Raw genomic sequence first — 13,006 nt, forward strand, 5'->3', positions numbered from 1 at the left:
GCTGCCAGCTGTCGCACCATTCATTAATCCTCTGCAGGTCTTCCTGAAGTACGTACGAGTCTTCTGATGTTGCTACTTTCTTGTAGACAACCGTGTCATCTGCAAATAGCCTCACGGAGCTACCGATGTTGTCAACTAAGTCATTTATGTATATTGTAAACAATAAAGGTCCTATCACGCTTCCTTGCGGTACTCCCGAAATTACCTCTACATCTGCAGATTTTGAACCGTTAAGAATGACATGTTGTGTTCTTTCTTCTAGGAAGGTCCAGCGGCCTTTCCTCTTTTGAGCGATTTTAATTGTTTCTCTATCCCTCTGTTGTCTATTTCGATATCTACCATTTTGTCATCTGTGCAACAATCTAGAGAAGGAACTACAATGCAGTCTTCCTCCGTGAAACAGCTTTGGAAAAAGACGTTTAGTATTTTGGCCTTTAGTCTGTCATCCTCTGTTTCAGTACCATTTTGGTCACAGAGTGTCTGGACATTTTGTTTTGATCCACCTACCACTTTGACATAAGACCAAAATTTCGTAGGATTTTCTGCCAAGTCAGTACATAGAACTTTACTTTCGAATTCATTGAATGCCTCTTGCATAGCCCTCCTCACACTACATTTCGCTTCGCATAATTTTTGTTTGTCTGCAAGGCTTTGGCTATGTTTATGTTTGCTATGAAGTTCCCTTTGCTTCCGCAGCAGTTTTCTAACTCGGTTGTTGTACCATGGTGGCTCTTTTTCATCTCTTACGATCTTGCTTGGCACATACTCATCTAACGCATATTGTACGATGGTTTTGAACTTTGTCCACTGATCCTCAACACTATCTGTACTTGAGACAAAACTTTTGTGTTGAGCCGTCAGGTACTCTGTAATCTGCTTTTTGTCACTTTTGCTAAACAGAAAAATCTTCCTACCTTTTTTAATATTTCTATTTACGGCTGAAATCATCGATGCAGTAACCGCTTTATGATCGCTGATTCCCTGTTCTGTGTTAACTGTTTCAAATGGTTCGGGTCTGTTTGTCACCAGAAGGTCTAATATGTTATCGCCACAAGTCAGTTCTCTGTTTAACTGCTCAAGGTAGTTTTCAGATAAAGCACTTTAAAAAATTTCACTGGATTCTTTGTCCCTGCCACGTTATGAACGTTTGAGTCTCCCAGTCTATATCTGCCAAATTAAAATCTCCACCCAGAACTATAACATGGTAGGGAAATCCACTCGAAATATTTTCCAAATTATCCTTCAGGTGCTCAGCCACAACAGCTGCCAACAGCTGCTGAGCCAGGGGGCCTATAGAGACATCCAATTACCATGTCTGGGCATGCTTTAACCGTGACCTTCACCCAAATTATTTCACATTTCGGATCTCCGTCAATTTCCTTCGATACTATTGCACTTCTTATCGCTATAAACACGCCTCCCCCTTCACTGTCCAGCCTGTCTCTGCGGTATACATTCGAATCTGAGTTTAGGGTTTCATTACTGTTTACGTCTGGTTTCAGCCAACTTTCTGTCCCTAGTACTATATGGGCGTTGTGACCGTTTATTAATGAGAGCAGTTTCTGGGACCTTTCTATAGACGCTCCTGCAGTTTACTATTAGCACATTAATATTGTTGCATTTTGCCTACTCCTACCTTGCCGCGTCTCAGGAGGTGTCTTGTCGGGCCTAGGGAGGGAATTCTCTAACCTAAAAAACCCACATGTGCACTCCACACATACTCCGCTATCCTTGTAGCCGCTTCCGGCATGTAGTGCACGCCTGACCTATTCAGGGGGACCCTACATTTCTCCACCTGATAGCGGAGGTCGAGAAATGTGCACCCCAGATCTCCGCAGAATTGTCTGAGCTTCTGGTTTAAGCCTTCCACTCGGCTCCAAACCAGAGGACCGCGATCGGTTCTGGGAACCATACTACAAATAGTTAGCTCTGATTCCACTCTGCGAGCGAGGCTTTCCGCCTTCACCAATTCCGCCAACTGCCTGTACAAACTGAGGATGACCTCTGAACCCAGACGGCAGGAGTCATTGGTGCCGACATGAGCAACAATTTGCAGTCAGGTGCACCCAGTGCTCTCTATCGCCGCCGGCAGGGCCTCCTCCACATCTCGGATGAGACCCCCCGGCAAGCAGACAGAGTGAACACTGGCCTTCTTCCCCGACCTTTCCGCTATTTCCCTAAGGGGCTCCATCACCCGCCTAACGTTGGAGCTCCCAATAACTAATAAACCCCTCCCCCCGTGTGCCTGCTCGGACCTTGCTGAAGGAGCGGCCACATGTCCACTCACAGGCAGAGCGGGCGATGCCACACGGCCAGCCTCCACATTGACCCTCCGCCTCATGCTCCGCGAACGCCACTGAACCCCCCACTCCCCTTGGGGAGAGGGTGGCCCAACCGCGCCCGGTACCCGCAAAAATGTCTCGACAGCAGGGACAGTGGGTGAAGCATGTAACACCTGGGGTGTGCCATGCAATGCACCAGACTCTCCACTGCCGCTACACTCCGAGGCAGCAGCCTGAAGACGGCTGACCGCGGCCATCAACATGTTCAGCTGTTCGCGAACAGTGGCCAGCTCCTCCTGCGTCCGTACACAGCAGTCACACATCCTATCCATCCTAAGAAATCAATTTACTGTAGAGAGTTAATCAACTTTTAACTAGACTGCTAATTCACTAAAGGCGGCTGATTGTTGACTAAACTGTGGTTGCTAGCCACTTCTTGTAGAAAACAATGAAAATAGCACTACCTATCTCTGGACTGTATTGAAAACAAACACTAGCACTACTGGCACTATGGCTGACTAAAGGGGCTCTCTCTGACTGTATTCAAAACAAACACGAAATCTATGGAACACTATTACTAGCTCTCGACAATTAAAGCTTCCTAAAAGCAAAAACACGCGGAAGAAGAAGTGACAAGTAAGAAAAATACAGTTAATAGTTAAATTAAGGTAGCTCGCTGCACAGAAGATGTGAAGCAACCGGCAGTTACGACGACACTATAAGAGAGGTGGAGGTCACCATCCAGGAAGGTGAGACATTTTGTTGCAGAGGACCTGTTGAAGTTGTGGAAGAGTTGTTGAGAATGTAGAGAAATGAGGACAAGGTGTCATAGCCATGAGATCAGATCATGAAGATATCACCAATGAACCTGAGCCAGACAAGGGGTCTGGGGTTTTGGGAGGATAGTGATGTGTCTTCTAGATGGCCCATAAATAGGTCGGCATGGGAGAGTGTCATGGAGGGGCCCATGGCTATGATGCAAATTTGTTTATATACCTTCCCCCTACAGGAGAAGTACTTATGTGTGAGAATATAGCAGATAAGATGTATGAGGAATGAGGTAGTCGGTTGGAGTCAGAAGGACACTGGGAAAGTTAAAGTTCAATAGCAGCAAGGCCATGGGCAAGAGGGATGCTGGTGTGCAGAGATGGCAACAACAGTGATGAGTATGGCTCCAGCTGGTAATGCAGTAAGGATGGTCAAGAGTCTGTGAAGAAAATGATTAGTATCTTTGATGTGAAAGGCAAAGCATCAGGCAATTGGTTGGAGGTGTTCATAAATGAGAGCAGAAATTCTTTCAGTTGGAGTACAATAAACAGCTACAGTGGGGTGTTCAGGATTGTTGAGTCTGTCGATTTTGGGGAGCATGTAGAAAGGGTGTGTGTTGTGTGTCTTTGGGGTGAAAAGTGAGATGGACTGGGGGGTACAGATACTGGAATGGGTCTAAGGATTTCATTTGGGATTGGAGGTTATGATGGACTTCTGGGTTGGGGTCACTAAGACAGATCTTCTAGGTGGAGCAGCAGACCATTTGTGACATTCCTCCCACCTGTAATTCACTCAGTTCCACATGTCTTGAAGTCTCATATCCTGATGTTATCAATAACATGATGAAAATTGACTTTACAAAGAATAGTGCCCTAATGATACATACCATGCTCTACTCATAATTAAGTGGTTCCTTCACACTTTATTTTAAGTTTGATGATCAGTTCCAGTCATACTGTACACAGTAAAAGAAAAAGGTAAAGAGATTTAGAGATTTGCACATCTCCTTACATAAACTTGTCTACAATACAGCAACTTGCTATTAATACAGTGACACACTATTGAGCTGTGGCGAGCTGGCACCAGTGTTATTTTGTTCATGTATCGTTGAGATCGATTGTGGTTGAGCTAAGCTATCTTTGCTTTTTGCATGTCTTATCTTCCGGGTTGGTGGGCGAAATGAGTTGGTTGATTGCCCTCGATGGGTAACCCTCGAGATCTGGTGACATTCGCTGGGGGACGAGCGTCAACGGCTGCCGAATGAGCGTGATGACCGTTACATGTTGTGGTGTGAAATTGGTTGGGCGTTTTGGCAACATGGGCAGCTTGGAGATACAAGTTCTGTGACTTTGCTGGGAACAAAATTTGAAATGAAGTGGTGAAGCTGTGGAACCCACTCCCTCGTATTGTGTATGTGATATGAAATAAGTGGTCGGAATTGTGTTTGTTGACCGATGCACTCAGAGCCATTTGAACTTTATTATTATGGTGCGACTTTCATAGTCGAAATTTAAGATGGTGTGGAAGAGTTCATTGGCCTAGTTAAATGGTGGCCATTATTTGAAAGTTTTCTAAGACGTTTTACTGGTGCTTGTGTCTCTTGTAATCAAATGATTTTATGTTGGCGTTTTCAAAGTGTGCACTCTATTAATACAGTTGTACATGTGTAAAATGCTTAAGGTCAATGTGCAATTTTGTCAGTAGTGTAACGTATTCCTTTACACACTTAACCATATATCGAGTCAAAGGTCCTGCTGAGTGTTTTTAGTATTTATCTTCCTTCCGCCAAGGCAGGTTAAGCTGATAGACATATAAATATATATTGTATGTAACCTGCTCATATATGAACCTGTTTCCTTAAATATTAGGGGCTGGAAACTGGCTAAACCTTAAGCTGCATAGCATCTGCCGAGTTTCTTGTGCAACTCTTTCTAGTAATTTTTTTAAACACATCTTAGCACGTGAAAATTTATTTTTAAAGATCAGTGTTCTGGGGTAGTTTTTTATTTAAGTGGTTCTATGATGTTCTATAATCGGATTTTAGCTTGGCACTAGCGTTCAAGTGTCATTAAGTCACCCTTTACTGGTAATTGTTTTTATTATATGTATTTTGAGGGAAATTCCACATGGGAGTTTGAATTTCTGAAGTTTGTCAGTAATTCTGTTTTCTTAACAAGGGAAAATAAAGCGAGGGGTATTAGTGCCCTGCAACGTAAAGTGTAACTGACCTTTTAACAAGCGCTTCTTTAACAGGTTGACATAGAAAGTTTATAAGGGTAAGTTAGTGAAGAATGTTTTAAGTGTGACCATCTTAATGTAACAACTGGTTTTAAGGATTTTGATGAAGTGGCTATGTGAGGTAATTATTAATTGCTATGCTTTAAGTTTCAATAAATGCCTGGCACATTAAGTTATTTATAACTGTCTCTTAAGGGACTGTTTATTTGATTACTGAGTATGTTGGGTTTCTAACTGTATTCGCAAAACTTTATCTAGTGGCTCATCCTCAATTCGTAATTGTCAAATTCCTTAAAAGGTGTAATGTCAATAAATTGTCTTAACTATAAATTGTGACTACCAACCATGATTCCATCCCACTTCCTCTTTTATGGTATTTAAGATATGGTGTGTAAGTGTGGTACAATTAAGGAAACCCATGTACCAACTATTTGGTGGACATCATAGTGGCAAACACCGCCCAAACAGACTTTGAAGGCCCAATGGTACCGACTGGCCACTATGTCATCCTCAGCCCTTAGGAGTCACTGGATACAGATATGGAGGGGCATGTGGTCAGCACACCACTCTCCTGGTCATTGTCAGCTTTTGTGATCGGTGCTGCTACTTCTCAATCAAGTAGCTCCTCTTGACCCATCCAAGTGCTAGCCAAGCCTGACAGCATTTAACTTCGGTAAGCTGATGGGAATCAGTGTCACCACAGCAGCAAGACCATTGGCAGTGGCATGTGGTCAGCACAGATTTAGAAATATGACATTAGCAGTGCACACACTATAGTTTTCAATGACATCACCAGAACCTATTATAGTAACCAAATAGTAATATTTGTGCAATATTGTCACTCAATATTTGGATGTATATTAACTTTTATTGAGAAGTTCAACAGTCACTAACTCATCTGAAACTTTCAGCTGCAATGATGGTACATGGTTAATAAGGAACCCGATACTTGTTGTGGGCATGACTGCTAAAACCAACATAACAGCATTACATGATTGCTTGCTGGTCACAAACTTTTAGATATGTGGATGGGATGTGTTTAATGTGAGGGTGCAATCTCTGGCACGAAACATTAACATTATGACTGGTCTTCACAGACACAAGTTTGGGTTAGGGTGGGCTATTTAAAGATTAGTGTACATATGTTTGTTAATTTTGGGAACTAAATAATGTTTTGAAAGTTGGGTATGTTAGATTCTGTTTTTTTTGAATGGACTATAAGACTTAACTGTTACCTGATTTATGAAACACTGTTAAAGGTTAATAAATTACAAAAGTATGCAGAATCATTTTATGCTTATTGGGAGTGCAGTAACTACAAGTATGCCATCCATCTTAAAATTTATTTTACACTAGCTGAGTACTTAGCTTTGTCCAGGTATGCGATGATGATGAGGTCCCATACTAGAGGAGCGTAGGGGATGATGCGGGAGACCTGCACTGCTGTACTAGGCAAGGTCCTAGTGGAGGTGGTTTTCCATTGCCTTCCTCTAACCGTAATGGGGGTGAATGATGATGATGAAGATGCCACAACAACATCCAGTCATCTCGAGGCAGGAAAAATCCCTGACCCCACTGGGAATCGATCCCACAACCCCATGCGCGGGAAGCGAGAACACTACCGCAAGACCACGAACTGCGGACCGTCCAGGTGTGTATTTATCTCAATTCTAGTACTCCATCTCCTCCTCCCCTCTCTGCCCTCCTCTCTGTCCATCTCCTCCTCCCCCTTCTCTCTGTTCACCTCCTCCACACCCCACACACCGTCCATCTCCTCCCATCCCTCTCTCTGTCCATCTTCTGTTTTATCCTCTCTTTGTCCATCTCTTCCTCCCCCTTCCTCTGCCCATCTCCTCTTTCATTTTTGTGTCCATTTCCTCTTTCCTCTCTCTCTGTCCATCTCCTCTTCTTCCCTTCCTCTGTACACCTCCTTTTCCACCCTCTCTCTGTGTCATACAAAGATATAATTTTGTAGGTACATTCAATGGCACATGTGGATACTGTCTGCTAAATGTGTTGCGAATAGAATCAGTAGCAATGTCATACATGATGTGGCAGGTTAGTGCATTGTTATATTATCCAGGAAAACCTTGAGGAAACCCACTGAACTGATGACGATTGACACCATGCCTTCATACAAAATTCACACACTTCACTACAGTGTCCATTACATGATGAAGCTCCATAGTTTCAATCCACAATGCCTTCTGGTAAATGGAACAATGTACAGCACAGATGTCTTTTCCCAAGTCATTCTTAAATTAATTTTTTTAGCAAGAGATAAAACCTTGCTGACATTGCAGTGCAGTGTCTGTAGCCACAGAATAAAAGTTTTTCAATAGCAAATTCATGCTGTCCACAGATTAACATATGGGTTCAAAAATATCAAGCACTGCTGTCATACAATCTAGTGGTATCATATGTAGCAGCTACTTCATAATTTGCAGTTGCTGTTACACACCATATACGAAATAGCAAGTTTGGCCCAATCATATGTATCTGTGTTTCCTTCAAGTGTGAGAAAAAAACTTGTGAAACACTGTGCTTTATTTGTGAGTTGTGCCTCCAAATCAGTTCCCATGTCAAAGATTTGACAGGACATCATTTGTTTTAACAGATAAATGCCTTCAACCATTGCTAATTCCCCTGGAATTATGTATTCTGCTAATACTAACAGACAAGATTTAATGAGAGATCCCAAAGAGAATGGTTTGGGGGGTCAGTGCTAAGATATGAGCTACTTTGTAACTTGCTCATGTTACAGCTTCATCTTGGTTTTCTTCAGCAACATTCTGAAATTAATAAATGTATTACAGTAGTGCAGGACTTCTTTACAGTTTTAAAAAGAACTCAATCATAATATTTTCTTAACACACATCTCCTTGTATGTTTCGTCTTGAATTGGTAACCATTCCTTGTGAGCATTCCCTACCATTTGGTCATAATGTACTGCATGAATGCGATTGTAATGATGTTATAAAATATATTCCTTTGTAGAAACAAGCACTTGACACACCAGACACTGTGGATATCTGTTTCTGTTAGGCACTGCGGATGTCCATTTGTGTCACTGGAGAGATTTGTTTCACCGAATGAAGCAGAAAGTGGTTTTGATAACCACACATTTTTGTTAGTAACACAACTACACATCCATGAGAATTAAACAGACAATGGTGCATCATGAGTACTCCAGCCTGAGAGGAACTTGATGGAACAGTCCAAACTAGAGAAAACCTTCCTAGCCTCCCAAAACCTCAAACGTCTTGCCTGGCTCAGGTTCATTAATGATATCTTCATGATCTGGACCTAGAGCCATAACACCCTATCCTCAACACTCCACAACCTCAATGCAGTCTTCCCCATTCACTTTACATTGTCCACCTCAACCCAACGTGCCACCTTCCAAGACAGTGACCTCCATCTACCTGATAGCTTCATCCACACCTCTGTCCATATTAAATCCACTAACCACCAACAGTACCTGTATTTTGACAGCTGCCCTTCCACATCAAACAATTGCTCCCACATAGCCATGCCATCTGTCGACGGCTTATCTACACTGTGAAGAATTTCCTTGCCCAGTATACTGAAGGTCTCATACAGACCTTCACAGAGAGGCACTATCCCCAAACCTAGTTCACCAACAGATTTCTTGTGCCATATCCTCACACACCCCTAATCCTCCCAATACCCCAAGAATCAGCTGTAAAGTTGCAACAACTTCATCACCCAATATCATCCTAGGTGATACTGGGTTTTAGCCAGCTTTCAGAGTGCTTCAAACTATGACATTCTGTTGTGAAAGCATTGGAAACTGATCACTAGGATTTTAGTACTAAGGTGGTTTGAAAAGTTCTCAGAACGGAACAGAAAAAAAGTACTTACATCACTGAAACATTTTTTATTTTTCAATGTAGTCTCTTTGTAAATTAATGCACTTGGTCCAACGATGTTCCAGTGCCTTGATCCCATCTCGAAAATGAGTTTCCCCCAGGCCTGCAAAATAGTTGTCAACTCCGACTATCAATTCTTCGTTTGAAGTGAATCTTCGTCCACCAAGAAAAATTTTCAGTTCTGGGAAGAGATGGAAGTCTGATGGAGCCATATCACATGAATAAGGTGGGTATGGCAACAATTCATGCCTTACTTCATGTAATATTGTCATGGCGATGGAGTGCATTTTTGATGCAGCGTCAAGAGTCGCGGCACCCAGCTTGCAGATAATTTTTTAATTTCTAATACTTTAGTTAAAATATGATATACCCTTTCAGTTGACATCTGGCAAGAATGAGCAATTTCATGCACTTTCAATCAGCAATCCTCCATGACCATTTTGTGCACTTTTGGAATGAATTCTGGAGTAGTGACACACCTTGGCTGACCCCTGTGCGGATCTTCATCAAAGCTCTCCCGACCAAATTTAAATTCATTTGTCCACTTGGCAACAGTTGAATATGAAGGAGGAGAGTTCCCCAGTGTATTCTGGAAATCATAATGAGTGTCCTTTAGAATGAGATTTTCACTCTGCAGCGGAGTGTGCGCTGATACGAATGAGTGTCCTTTGCTTTCATACCTTTCTTTACGCAGTACTTAATCACTGCTCGAATCTAGATTTTTTTCCATCTTTGCAAATCAGTATGCGGAAACAACAACAGAGCCACGTCACCGCCACAGCTCTCTTCCAAGAGCATTGATGTGGCACATGTTTACAGGCAACAGTCCAATGAGTATCACAAGAACAACTCGTAGTGCTAGCGCTGACCTCTCATGGTGATTCCAAGAACTTTTCAAACCGCTCTCATAATTTAGTTTGTGGCGGAATTTCTTTCAGTTTTACACTAATAATTTGGGGTCTCCTACAATTATTCTCAATTGGACTAGATGGAGTCACCTATCTAAAAATAGATCATACACAGTAGCCACATGGGTAGTAGCCTCTGATTGGTAAATATGGATAGTGTTATACATTCCATAAAAAAGAAGATTTTCATATGTAAGCCTGAATGTGAAACAGGTCATCAAAGATGTACAATACAAACTTCACTTACAAGTGTAATTTCCTGCACATTATAGCAATGTATACTCCATGACAGAAAAGTAAAGCAGCCAGAAAAACAGAAGGATGTCAATATAATTTCACAACACACGCACACAACACCAACAGGTAAGTAAATTATTAGAGTTGCAATTCCTTGCTGAGGTAGAACAGTCATGAGGATGCATTAGTGTTGTTCATGTTTAGTGTTGTTATCAGGCCTAGTTGAGTACACAAGAGAAGTGAAAAGTGTCAGATGTTGAGTGACCACTGTGAAGGACACGGAGGTGCAATGTACTTATGTGAGACAGTGTTATCACAACCTGGCAGAGTATGAAAGAGGCTCATTGTGGATCATCATTTGGTCAGCTGGTTGAATTATGTAATTTCCATATTTGTGGAGCATTCTGATGGGATAATAGCCCAATTTTGGACTGTATGGAAACAGGCATATTCATTGTCAAGGTTCCAGTTGACCACGTCTGAATATCACTTGGGGGGGGGGGGGGGGGGGGTTGCCATACTGTACACCAAGCATGCCGTAACCGTTTCATATCTTCACCTGCCATCCAGGAACAAGTAACGTCCCCCCTGAAACATTCTGCACCATCCCACACCGTTCATTGGATACTAGCAGCAGCCAGTTTAGAGAATTACAGTTCCATGCTGTTAATGCTATAACACAAATAGCTGTGTCTGGAGTGATCTCATGACCAGGAAGAATGGACTGCTGATAAATGGTGCTGCACAGTTTTCAGTAATGAATAGCGGTTCTGTACTACCCCAGATGACCATCATTGGCAATATGACAGCAACCTGGTGAGAGGCTAATTCTTCTAATGTTTTGTAGAGGTGCAGCACAGTTATGGCATGGGAGGGCATTGTGTATGACTCCAGGTCACACAAGGTAGTGATTGAGGGAACTCTGATGGCACAACGGTGCATCGTGAACATCTGGCATCCTCGCGTATTACATCTGATGCAACAGTATTGTGGATCATTTTTCAACGGGACAATGTCCATCCACACATTACACATGTACTTATGAACTATCTGCATGCTGTTAAGTTACTCCTGTGGCAGGATTTGCAACACATTTTCCAACAGAATCAGTGCATGTATCGGGTCAGAGGGGATGCAACGTCACTCTAACGAGTGTCCTCATACCACCAAGTTCTTTGTAAATTTGACACAATTTTGTAACTGCTGAAATAATATCTCATATTCTCTCAACCTCAAGTTTCATTTCATATCTTCTTCTCCTTCTAGATGCTTAACTTTTCAGGCAGTGTTTGTTGTTACATGATTTAGTGCAGCAAGCATTATACTATAACATTTGTTTTCTGCAGGGTCTCTTGCTTGATAAGACTCCATATATTGCAGGCAGACTAGGAAAAGCTGTCAAGCCTAAAAATACAAACACCGAGTTATGTGAAGAATTGATGTCGGTTGCTAGTTACAGGGATCATACACTAAGTCATTGTCTTTATCATCTCCTTCATAACAAAATGTGAGAAAGCATTATGTCAGTTTTAGATAAACTACTGCAGAATCCACAGTAGTACAACTAGTATGTGCTAGTTTCATTCTGAACTGTGTAAATATCAGAATAAAATAAGACATGAAGGGAAGAACAAGTAAGAGGTAACTGAACAGATAGGCACCAGTTTCTGTATTACCTTTTCTATCTATCAGTTCATTCCATGCAAAACAGTGAGTAAAACTTGTTTGTGAGTCATCGTTATATATTGTAGGATTGTACATGAACACATAACTTTTTCTGTTGTAAAGTTGACTCACATCTGTAGATGATATTTGTGGATCAACCCAGAATCATAAATTACTATCATCTTTCCATATCTGCTGGCTTTGTTGCACAACGGTTCTTTTTCTTTTCTTGCGTTCATCAAATTCCTTATGAAGCAATATATTTACATCTTCGGAAGAATTTAATATTTACTGCACAAACAACACTAATGCTTTTTATGTGAACAAATGGAATGTGGTATTCTTTTCATAAACTTCACTGGTATGTTATTTCTGAAGCAGACTATTGCTTTTCATTTTCATGCATTTGTTTGGGAAATTTATATATGTTGGCATTTGATTCTATATGCCATATGGTGAGAAAAATACACACTGTTCATTGTTTTTGCTCAAATTGTTGGTGGGGATGGCAACAGGATTTTGTGTGTGTGCGTGCTCAAAAGCTAATAATATCTTCATGTTGGTACATGTTTCTATGTGTCATCCATCAGTCAGCTAAGGTGAATGGTCTTCTTCCCTCATTTTTGTTTACTGTTTCAATCTTGGAATTATTATTGAACTGTAGTATAAGCCAGCTTACTGACAGGTACTCATAAACATCATACAACATTCATTTTCTAATTTGATAGGTTTGTAACAAACGTTATTAGTTGCACAGACATATCCACACATCTGAAGAAAACTATATTAGATATACAGAAACTCACCTTGAGTTCATAAGTTGAGGTATGACGAGGTAGTGATACTTCCTCTGTATCACCATGAGATCTCCTATAGCTCAAACTGAATCCTGTGATGGGGGCACCACCAGTGTCACCAACTTTCCACTGCAACAGTATACTGCTACTTGTTGTACTTGTCACATACAACACAGGAGCAGCAGGTGGAACTGAATAAAAGGGGAGAAAAATGACAG

At 41.6% G+C, this 13,006-nt stretch overlaps 1 protein-coding gene across 1 annotated transcript in view; it reads right to left on the reverse strand.

Annotated features, from left to right (window-relative positions):
- LOC126260723 (Down syndrome cell adhesion molecule-like protein Dscam2) overlaps positions 1–13,006 on the reverse strand; it is a 329,702-nt gene that overhangs the window by 82,582 nt on the left and 234,114 nt on the right. The window contains exon 19 of the mRNA XM_049958060.1: positions 12,798–12,979. Within this exon, the coding sequence (XP_049814017.1) occupies positions 12,798–12,979 (182 nt within the window). The remainder of the gene's footprint in view (positions 1–12,797; positions 12,980–13,006) is intronic.

This window comes from Schistocerca nitens, chromosome 5, assembly GCF_023898315.1.
Source record: "Schistocerca nitens isolate TAMUIC-IGC-003100 chromosome 5, iqSchNite1.1, whole genome shotgun sequence".
In the NCBI taxonomy this organism is placed as follows: Eukaryota; Metazoa; Arthropoda; class Insecta; order Orthoptera; family Acrididae; genus Schistocerca; species Schistocerca nitens.